General features: G+C 44.4%; 1 protein-coding gene and 1 pseudogene across 1 annotated transcript; one reads left to right on the forward strand and one right to left on the reverse strand.

Moving 5' to 3' along the window:
* The first annotated feature begins 697 nt into the window (after positions 1 to 697).
* On the forward strand, positions 698 to 1,260 carry LOC119518619 (annotated as a pseudogene).
* A 6,231-nt stretch (positions 1,261 to 7,491) lies between these two features.
* LOC119518620 (metallothionein-2B) lies at positions 7,492 to 8,696 on the reverse strand. The gene is made up of 3 exons (XM_037815864.1): positions 8,541 to 8,696; positions 7,906 to 7,971; positions 7,492 to 7,724 (listed from the first exon to the last, which is right to left on the reverse strand). Exons 1-3 carry the CDS (start codon positions 8,566 to 8,568, stop codon positions 7,633 to 7,635), a joined length of 186 nt encoding a protein of 61 aa, XP_037671792.1. The 5' UTR covers positions 8,569 to 8,696; the 3' UTR covers positions 7,492 to 7,632.
* Between the last annotated feature and the right edge of the window lie 2,926 nt (positions 8,697 to 11,622).

Raw genomic sequence — 11,622 nt, forward strand, 5'->3', positions numbered from 1 at the left:
GGGCTGGGGTTGGGAGTCGGGAAGTTTAAAATTTTAAATGTTCAGGATTCCTAAGGGGTGGCTTACTGCAGACCCGCAGGGTTCCTGGGGGCGGGGGCGGCTTTATCTCAAACTTGCAGCATTCCAAAGGGCAGGGGGTAGGGTGAGGGCCCATGGCCTAAACCTACCATTCCGGACTTTTTCTTTTATTTTCCTAGAGATATTGAAGGACACTGGTCTGTTATTCTGTATCTGCTTCAGGCTGATGGGGGGCATAGAGTTGTCCCTACAGTCCGTTGTGGGGTAGTGGTTGGTAAGGGTGTTTTTGTTGGAGGAGTCACACATCGCCGCCTGACTGGTTTGTCACGGCTTGAATAGTTCCGTGAATGCATCTGGTTACAAGTTGTAAGAAACACGTTCCTAGAAGGAATGCAGAGGCGATGAGAAGCAGGATAGGAGTGAGTCAAGCCGCCACGAGTTGTTAGGTGCATTTTTTTAGCTCATTTTATGATGTCTATATTCTCTTTTAAAGTTTTTAAACTCTCAATTACTTAGTCGGTTGTATTTATGTAAAAACTGCAAGTTTGGGGGCCGAAAGTGCCCCTCCCTGGTGGGGGCTGCTCATGGCGGTTCTGGAGTTTCCAGCATTTTTCCCAGTTGTAGTCCTGACTATGTCCAAGACGGAAGCAGCAGAGCTTGAGATTATTGCTGGTGTGAAATGACTGAGTACAAACTGGTGGTGTTTGGAACAGGTGGTGCTGGGAAAAGCACACTGACAATCCAGCCAATCTAGAACCACTTTGTAGATGAGTATCATCCCACCGTAGTGGATTCTTACCGAAAACAGGTAGTTATAGATGGTGAAACCTGTCCATTGGATATACTGGATACAGTCGGAGAAGAGGAGTACGGTTCCGTGAGAGACCAATGCATGAGGATAGGCGAAGTCTTCCTTTGTGTGTCATTAGCAGATATTAACCTCTACGGGGAGCAGATTAAGCGAGTTAAAGATTCAGATGATGTTACCTCTGGTGCTGGCAGGAAAGAAGTGTGATTTTCAAACAAGGACAATTGACACAAAACCAGCCCATGAACTGGCCAAGAGTTACGGGATTCCATTCATTGAAACCTCAGCCCAGGCCAGACAGGGTGTCAAAGATGCCTTTTACACACTGGTAAGAGAAAAACATCAAATCTGAATGAAAAAACTTGAGTTTTTCCATCGTCAGCAGTGATGATGGGACCCAAGGTTGTATGGGGTTGCCATGTGTGGTGATGTAACAAGGTGCTTATAAAGTTCTCTCATCAGAAAAGAGCCACTGTCAAGCTGCACTGAGACCAGGTCTTGCCCTCCCTGGAGAAGTCTTCCTGTTGCTATCTCCAGTTTCACAGAGAAGCTCCTGCTACTTCCCCAGCTCTCAGTAGATCAGTACAATATTCTTCAAGAAGTTCTCAGGATAACTACCTCCTCACTGGGTTGTCTGACCAGAGAAATGCACCTCTTGTTACTCCCCAGTATTTTCTGCCCTGTGTGTCCTCCCTACCCCCACCTCCCCTCCCCCATCTGCCACCCCAGATTTTTCATCTGAAAATCAATTCAGGCTCTGAAACAGAGAACCAAACTGTAGACATGAAATTCTGTTGAAAACAGTGTCTTGAGCTGTAAAGTAGCAACTGCTGGAGACTTTTTTTCTTTTTACTATTGAACTTGGAACTATGTTGGTTTTTGGAGAAATGTCATAAATTACTTACTGTTTTGCAGAGAATATGGTTAATGTTGCTGTTTGGTTTGTTTGTAATGTTATCAGCTACAGTCTCTAAATTGGCATCTGTTCTGTATTCATAAATACAAAAGTGAATACTGACTTTTGAGTCTATCCTAGTCTTCTCAACTTCATTTGACAACAAAGTGCTTTTTCCCTAGAAGAATTCCTTTACAATAAACTTCCTTTATGATACTTCAGTGGAGTTGATGTCTCAAAAAATGTTATGAAAATCAATGTCTGAGATATAGTTATGATCAGTCTGTCCTTTGAAGGAAAGATACATCTACATGGTAGCAGATGCCATTTCTTACAAGTATTAAGTTGGTCTTCCAGAGGCCTGTTTTTCGGGCTATCCAAAGAGAAAATGGAAACTGGAAACAATTATGAATAATCTCATTTAATTTTTACCTAATCTCCACATTTTTTTGTAGGTTACCTATAATTGTACGTTATTTGTTTCTTCTAGCTTACCAATAAACCTATGTTCGATGAACTTCCACTTTTATTCAAATTTGGGTCACACCAGAGAGCTCTACATCTGCAAGTGTTCAGATATTGTAAAAAAGTTGGGTGCAGTTTTGTTTAACATCTGTGATCAAATATTTTCAAGCCTCAAATGCAGTATATTAACAGACAAGTTACATCTTAACTGCGTATCATGGTATCTTGATGATGTATATAACTATTGCCTTCAGTCTCCTTCTCATCCCACCCCGTGCCCCTCACCCCAAATCAACAGGTACTTGATTAGTTATTTCATTTGGGTAAAGTATGGTGCTAAAGGACCAGGGTCACAGTTTCAAAACTTGAAGAAGCCAGTTAGCGTCACAAAGAGAGAAGTTCTTCCATATTAGCACATTGCACCAGTAATTCCAGCTAGTAGTTTTGCCAGATGCATGCTACAGGCCCTGCAAGGAAAGAGGTCACTTAGCACAAATCCTTCACCATGACTTGGTATTCTAAGGAAGGTCAGCTTAGAATTCTTTATGAATAAAGTATTTAGGCCTTTTTTTAAGCCATGCAGAAATTCTAAATTAAGCCAATAGTTTTTCGTGTTAAATATTTTTTTGAGAATGAGAATGCCTCAAATCAAAACTAAAAGGTTTTTCTTTATACGTAATGTCCTCTGATGGATTTAAAACAGGATTTTGATTAGTCTATCCATAGCAGATAATCAAAGCTCATGAGTTTGTTCAAAATAAGTAGTCTTTCAATTGAAATTGCTGTTTGAGAAAGGAATACAAAACACAAAATAGACTTGGATGACTTTTGATAAAAGAATAATTCCAAATGGCCACTCTCTGTTCTGATCTTCTAATTCTAAATACTTACTAGGGTCCTCCATCTAGTACGAATCTTCATTTGATAAGCAAACTCCATATTACCTTGAAAGGAATTCAGAAGAGGGGAAGAAACTACTGTGCCCAGAGTATAATAAACCCAGAGAGTTGTGCTCCTTAGTGCTGATTCTGGAAGCTTTCACAGCACCATTGTTGCCTGTAAACAGAAGCACTCTCCTTTATTTCTGCTCCTTTTGGAGCACTGCTCTGATGTTTTCTTGAGGCTTGATTAAGGCTTACCACCTCAACCAATCTTCTTTTTTTACAGTGTTTATATGACTGGTAGATTGTTATCTAAAAAGTCTATTAAATTTAATGTTAAATTAAGGAGAAAGAAATAGTTACTCATTTCAGGCTCTTGTGCCCTTATCTCCTTATAGTTTATTCAAGTATGTTCTAAGCACAGAAGTATCTAAATAGGGCCAAAAGTCAGACTTGAAAAGGTTCTTTCATTATCATCTTAAGAAGTTGAACTTAAGTGTGAGTTTTGGCACAATAGTGTGACAAAACTATAGTTTAAAAAAGCTGAATAACTTCAGTTAGAGTGATATAAAATGTGGTGTTTTGAATATTTTTGTGATTGCTGAAAACAATGTTAGGTTACCTCAAAATCTGAAAATCTCTTTCCCCAATTAAGTGCCTGGCCATCTGTCATAAATTACATATTCCTTTATGTATGTTGTTGTTTTTTTTTTAAGGTTGCAAGTTAAAGAGTAAAAATAAGATATTCTGTTTATCTAAACTAATCTGTTAATAAATCTATTAAGTACTATTTTACTCAAAGCTTACTATAGAATGTTACTTGGCAATAAAATATCATACTTATTACAATTAGCACTTTAGGAGTGTAATAGGTAAAAGTAATCACAATTTTATTTTAGTGGGCCCCATCCTTTCAACTGCTGTGAACTTTTTGTCTTAACTTGAAGGCAAGGACAGAGAAAAACTTTAAAGAGATATTTTGGGTTTCTCCCATTCCAGAATTTTTGAGCATAATCATATTTTGCTTCATATTTACAGTCATGAACACATTAGCTGGCAGCCACAGCTGAAAACCAAAAAATGGTGCATTCTGTTTCTTGTAATTCATCTTTGCTAATGAATTACAGGAAGCAAGGATAATTAAGTAGGGAAAATATTTTATTTGGGTGGTTGCTATAAACAAGGGACTATAATTCTTGTACATTACTTTTCACCTTTGCTAAGTTTCTCTAAGCAGTCTAATAGACCACAAAATTATTTTAAGATATTTTGTTTTCTATAAGAATTGTTATCAGAGTAGTTATCAGAGTAGTTCTCGTTATCAGAGTAGTTGCAGATATATTTCAAAATATAACATGATTTTAAAAGGCCTAAGAAGCACTTATATGAACTCTATTCTGGAGGGGAGGAGGCTCTCAATGGAAGTTGTGTGACTTTTATATTTCTGTGCCATCAAATATAGGCAAAATATCAATTAACCAATTCTGCTCTTTAAACGGGAACTATTGGCCTCCTTGGTTCTTAATAAAAGGGCTGATTTTAAGTTGACTATTTTATTGTAAATCAACCCATTCTGATTTTTAACATTTGAATGAATAGTTTTCTTGATAAGTGACTTTTTAAAAATGAAAACTGGAAGCTCTTTGCTTAAAAAAACCCAGCAAGTTTCATAAAGCAAAGTATAGATTTTTCATAATTTGGCAAGGAAGAGGTGGAGTAAAGTCTTGAGCTTTTTGAAGTCTTCCACAAATTTGGAGGGGTTTTTGGAAAATTTCTCCAGTTGTCTCTTACACTGTGCTAAGTTTGTTATAAGAAAAAGGACATGGATTATTTTAGTTCCCAGGTTCCTAGTTGCTATAGGTCTGGTGGGCTTAGAGGCTAGTCTTAGGGGATTTTTGTTCCTGACGCTTTTTGATGCCTCAAGTTGTGGAGGTTTGACTAACAATGGGTTATTTAAAATATCTGCTTCCTTTTTTTTCCCTGAGATAAAAAGAATTTATTTCTTATTTACCTTTAAGATAACATACTTTACAAGCTCCCCTCATGATCATGTCCTGACAGAGGATCAGAAAAGTTGGATATAGGGAATTTCAGACTATTTCCCTTCTCTTTTGCAAAATAACAAAAAAAACAAAAAACAAAAAAACCCAATTGGCATATGGTGTTAAAGCCAAGAGTGCCATTTTGTGGCCATTCTTCCACCTTTTAATTAGGAGCTACTGCTAGGGCAGTGGTGGCTGCTTGACCCTCTTCCCTCCTTGGGGGATTAGGGTGCTCAATTTCCTGTTTTAACTCTTTGCTGGACCAGAGGTTGAACGTGTTTACTTTTAGACAGGGTTTCACATTTTTGGTCCCAGTTAGGGGAAGCTAGGATGAATTTAAATTGCTCTTTGGGCAGCTTATGCCCTTTTACTCTAGTGTATTGGCAAGCATTTATATATGTATATAAGTACACATACATATATATATTTTATGAAACTTGCTGTTTTTAAATAAATACAACCAACTAAGTAATTGGGAGCTTAAAAACTTTAAAAGAGAATATAGACATCATAAAATGAGCCAAAGAAAATGCAGCTAACAACTCATCCTGGCTTGGCCCTCCCTTATCCTACTTCTCATCTCCTCTGCATTCCTTCTAGGACCATGTTTCCTACAACTTCTAACCAGGTTTATTCACAGAACTGTTCAAGCCGTGAAAAACCAGGTGGGCGGTGAAACGCTACTCCTCCAACAAAAACACCCTTACCAGCCACTACCCCGCAAAGGATCGTAGGGAGAACTCTACGCCCCCCATCGGCGTGAAGCATATATAGAAGAACAGACCTGTGTCCCTCAACATCCCTAGAAAAATGAAAGAAAGAGTCTGGAATGTTAGGTTTAGGCCCTGAGCCCTCACCCTACCCCCACACCCTTTGTAATTCTACAAGTTTGAGATAAAGCTACCTCCCCACCACCCCACCCTAGGAACCCTGCAGGTCTGCAATAAGCGATCTGCCACTGCCCTTAGGAATCCTGAACATTTAAAATTTTCAGCTTTTGGGCTCCCAAGCTCCCACTCTCAAACTAGCCGATGGAAATCTGCCAACTACCCCCTTTCCCAAAAGTAGCCACTGAAAGACTGCAAACCTAAACGTGCCAGCCTCCCCACCCCTGGAAAAAAAACTTCCCACCAACCATCCTTTATAAGCCCAACTGTTCCCTTGGCTCAGGGCTGTCGGCATTTTCTTAGGCTTCAGCCTGCCTGCCCACAGCCAGACAATAAACTCCTGGGCCACATGACTCATCTGCCTCTTTGATTGAACAGCAGATACCAATTCCCTCAACAAATAGCCAGGGGCTAACGCTTAGCACCAATTGCAATTCACTCTGGCCTCTCACTCCTGCCTAGTAGAGGCCACCACACGCTCAGACTGCAGAATCCACCATCACCCCTGCCCCGATAGAAGTACTACATCTGGCACCAGTTCCCATGTACACCTCCATCTTTCTGGGAAACCACTAGGCAATTCCTTCAAAATCCCTAGTCGCTTTACTGGTTTGAACTAACCAAGGCTGGAATTTGAAGGACGGGCAGATTTCAAGGCTGCTCTTAGGAGGAACTTCCAAAGACTCAGAATCAAATCCTAACAGGGAACTCCCAGAAGTAGCCAGTGTCCTGCCAGTGGTACTGGGAAAGCCACTCCTGATGGCTCCTTGGTGGGGACGTATGGGACAGAGCTCCTCAAAGTATGCACGCCTCTCACACTGGGGCAAATCTGCAAACTGTTTCTCAAGTACCATGCACTTTAATGAACAAACATCCCATTTTTATGGCTGTTTATGAAGCATAAACACGTTCTTAGTATCAACCATATATGACCTTAATATATTTACTGAAATATGTGTTGAATGCTAAAAGGGTTTCATAATTTGCATTCTTTTGTTTTCTTAGTGATTCATTTTTATTTATTTTATTGAGGTTTAGCTATGCAACAGATAGGAAATAAAAACAGGTCCTTCACCACGGGGAGTTTGAGAAGCCCTGTGTAGGGATACAAGCAGTGGGGAGTTGGATTCCATCCTTTCTGAGTCCCTTTCAGGCCTAAAATCCCATGAGGGGCTGAATTTGGGAACAGAATCCCAAGAATGAAATGAGAGTTTGAGAAGTTTCCATGCCAGCAACACTTCACATGAGAACAGATTGGAGGCTGTACCTGCCCCACCCCTTCTATCACCTGGGCTGTGCTCCCCCATCAGACAGCCCCAGACCTCAGAGAGGTAACCTGACCTGCCTGAAGGTGCCCTGTCTGTGAGGGCTAACATTTCGGTGCAGACCAGGTCTCTGGACGCCAGTCCAATCCCCCAGCCCAGGCCAGCCTAGCCCTGCTCAACAGTGTCCCTGTCCCTGATTTCCGACCCACGCAAAGCAACCAGAGCCAGAATAAAGTCAACAATTTTTATTGTTATTCACATATTTCATAGAAAATGGACTGTGGCAAATGGGTCAGGTTTGTATGAAAAAAGAAAATCCGGATTTGTACATGTTGCTCTATTAACATCTGGGAGCAGGGCTCTCCCCACCCTTAGGCACAGCAGCTGCACTTGTCCGATGCGCCTTTGCAGACGCAGCCCTGGGCACACTTGGTACAGCCCACAGGGCAGCAGGAGCAGCAGCCTGGGGAAGGGAAAGAGAGGGTGGAGATGAGCACTCAGGACAGAGAATGAGGGTTCCCGCACTTGCAGACAAGGTACACTGTGGAGGCGCCACCTTCTACTAGGAAGGGGCACATCACCAGTCCTCAGGGCCGCGGAGAGGACTGGGGGATGCGGTAGGGGGAAGAGAAGATGCTACTCACTCTTCTTGCAGGAGGTGCATTTGCACTCTTTGCATTTGCAGGAGACAGCACAGCTGCAGGAGTCACCTGCAAGGACCAGTAAAACATGGCCAGTGAACAATAAGAGTGACACAGGAGAGTCAACCATCAGGCAGCACATGCTCCCCCCACCCTGGCTCTGTGCTGTGTGCAGCCTTGGGAGCTCCTGGCTCATCCAGGGCAGCCTCAAGCGCAGCTCCCGCCTTTTCTTGTTCATACTGGGAAGGACAGTGTGCTCTCCTGTTTTTATCCCACAAGGAAGGTCCCAGGCTCCAGAGCAGCCAAGGAAGGCTTGGACCGCCAGGGACTTTTGCACTGAGCCCAGAAGAGGGAATGCCGCCCACCTCCCATCTGGCCCAGGGAACTCAGAGGCCTGGACAGATTCTCGGGTCCAGTCCAGCAGCCCCCTGACCACCTGGGAGACCTGGAGCAGGACATCTCTGAGCCTCAGTCCCCTCATCTCTGAAAAGGGAAATTCTAGGCAAGGGAGAAAACACTAGACCCGCATCCATCCACTTCAGCTCAAAACTCAAAACCTCCTCCCTCCTTCCCCAGAGATACTCAGTCCCGCGGCTGGGACTGGGGCATCTTCAGGCCCAGAAGCAGGCGTCCCTTACCAGTGGCGCAGGAGCAGTTGGGGTCCATTTCGAGCTGGGTTGAGGCCGGAGGTCCAAAAGCAAGTGACGAAGGGACCAGACCGTTAGACTAGCGAAGGGCGTGTTGGAGCCTAGGAGAAAGCAGGCTCGCTTTATGGCCCGAGGAGCCTGCACGGGCGCAAAAGCCCCGCCCCGGCCCTTGCACACCGCCTCCGCTGAGTCCGGGAAGCCGCCGCGCGCTTTGCTGGGCTGTGCGCACCAAGACGGGCCGCGCGCACAGTTCCCAGAACGCGGTCCGAAGCGCACGGCGTGTGTTGCACCTTTGGCTCTTGCTCGCGAGGTGGGCGCTGTGCTCCTGGCGGCACATGGTGTCCCAGCTACTCTGCCCGCCCCTTCTCAATTTTCCCGTGGCTGCCGGCTGTCCCCGCTCCCCAGTGTTCCGGGAACTCAGCCCCAGGGTCCTCGCGTTCTCCCAACCGTCGCCCCGGTTATCTTCAGCTTTGCCCCTTCTTGGAGCCCGTGTGCAGCGACAGCCTCGTGCTCACGTCCCCGGCCCGGGAGGAGTGGGCGAGAGGGAGCTGTGCGCAGAGGAGCGGGCGGGGTGACCTTCGCCCCCCACCCGCATTCCCTCTGCCCGTCCCCACCTCGGGTTTTCGTCCTTATTTCTCCTATACACAAGCATCTCAGTCTAACCCGGGCTCTGCCTCCCTGCCTTCATTCTATCCTCCACTCCGGAAAGGATGCAATGGGCCCCTCTACCCTGGGCCCTCCTTTGCTTAACTCCCTTGTGGCCCCCACAGCCTGCGCCAGAGTAGCATGGTGTTTCCCAAAGAGTGGGAGAGCCCCAGAGGAGGGATCGTTTTAGGTGATACGCAGACCCGGCTTTAAATAACACGGCAAGAAAAGTGGTTATTTCTCTTTGAATTTTCCTGACAATTACATAGCATTTAATATGTGTGTGCATGTGTGTGTGTGTGTGTGCAAGCCTGCACGCATGCTGAGTTAACCACTCTTTTAACCCTCACAACCATCCTAAAAGGAAATACTATTATTTATTATTTTTGAGCCATCTTACTAAGGAGAAAGGTACAGCGTGGGGAATTTAAGGAGCTTGGCCAAGGTCACTGAGCTAGGAAGTGATGCTGCTGGATAGGAACCCAGTCTGCCTCCATAAGGAAAGAGAAGGTCAAGGGTAAAACCTCCCCTTGGTGCAGGTCTGTCTTCAACACCTACTGTTTGAAATCTTTTAAACAAGGTCTGGCTTCAAGTTCAACCCTTGGCAGGAACAAAAGTGATCCAGAAATGTGTATGTATATAAGTACACACACGCACATATATGTTGTATGGTTCCCATCTATGTCTGGAAGGAGGACTGATTCTTATTTTCAGTAGTGTAAAAGGTTTCACTTTTCATATGAATATATTTAAGAATATGTACATCATTTAAAGGAAAAATGTTGAGTAAAATACTGGTGCAGGGGATGACAGAAATGGCAGGTGACCTTCTGTATCTGCCACCAGGGCAAACACTGTCTTGCCCATGGCTTTATACCCCTAGTGCCCATCCCGATTTTGTGGGGAGAGTGGATGACTGTCTCTGGGACACACGGTTGATGAGGATGACATATGAGACATGACAACCAGGCCAATCTTATTTGTCTGGAGGTACAATAATGCCCACTAGGCTATGAATGATAAAACTAAAATAATACTAATATTTATAGAGACCTCACCACATTCCAGGCACCATTCTAAATTCTTCACATGTTTAACTCATTTAATCTCACAGGCCAGGCACTAGTGTTGATGCCCCTTTTCCTGTGGAGGAGACTGAGCTGCTGAGAGGCTAAGTCACAGGGGTGGGATCTGCTCTCCTGCAGGCTGCCTGTTGCATCACGCCCTCACCTCCTCCCTCCACCACCACTTCATGTGGGAAAGGAGGACACCAAAGACCTGGCCCAGAGGCAGCAGCGACAGAGCACTGAGCTGGGAGCCAGGATCCCTCGGCATAGCTCTGGGACCACTCTGGACTTCAGTTTCTCATCAACCAAGCCAGGGGCAGAATTTAACCATCTCAGAAATCTTTCAAGATCTGAACTGTGAGAGGCAGGATCGAACATCCAGTGATAGCATGATCCACCAGCTGTGGCTGGAGCCTGAGGCCAGCTGTAGCATAAGGTCAGAATTCTGAGCTGTGTGACCTTGGACAGTGTTCTGGTTTGCTAATGCTGCCGTTTTGCAAAACACTAGAATGGATTGGCTTTTATAAAGGGGGTTTATTTTGTTACAAATTTACAGTCTTCAGGCCCCAGAGTGTCCAAGGTAAGGCATCAGCAATAGGGTACCCTCACTGAAGGAAGGCCAATAGTGTCTGCAAAACCTCTGTTAGCTGGGAAGGCATGTGGTTGGCATCTGCTGATCCCGGATTATCTTCCAGCTTCTCTCTCAGCTCCTGTGCATTCTTCAAAATGTTGCTCTTGGGGCATTTTGTCCTGCCTTAGCTTCTCTGGAGCAAAAGTCTGATTTTAAAGGCCATCTTCAAAGTGTCTCTTTAAGTTGCAGCACTAAGTTCCTTCTGTGTGTCAGCTCTTATATATGGCTCCAGTGATTTAATTAAGACCCACCCTGAATGGAAGGGGTAAAACCTTCATGGAAATTATCCAATCAAAGTCTTGCCCACAGTTGATTGAGTCATATCTCCTTGGAAACAATAAATAGGTTCCAACCTAATCAACACTAATATGTCTGCCCCCACAAGATTGCATTAAAGATCATGTAATTTTGGGGGACATAATACATCCAAACTGGAACAGATAGGTTGCTTAAGTTCTCTGGAAGACAGCATAATTACCCCAGCCCCTAACTCAGTTTTATAAAGATCACATGACATGAAGAGTGGGAAAGGCTTTTGTGTCTGTCCAAATGCTGCGACAGCATCTCTCTCAGAGGGCTTTGTGCAGGAAGTTATCCACACTTCCCCTGGCACGGGGATGGCAAAGTTCCACTCCCATCTCCAGCCTCCAGCCAAGAGTGATGCTTCCAAACAGTCTGGCCTTTCCAGGCGCTTGTGGGGGTTTCAGGGAATTCTCTCACCAAGAAGGTC

The sequence above is a fragment of the Choloepus didactylus genome, chromosome 22, assembly GCF_015220235.1.
Source record: "Choloepus didactylus isolate mChoDid1 chromosome 22, mChoDid1.pri, whole genome shotgun sequence".
NCBI lineage: Eukaryota > Metazoa > Chordata > Mammalia > Pilosa > Megalonychidae > Choloepus > Choloepus didactylus.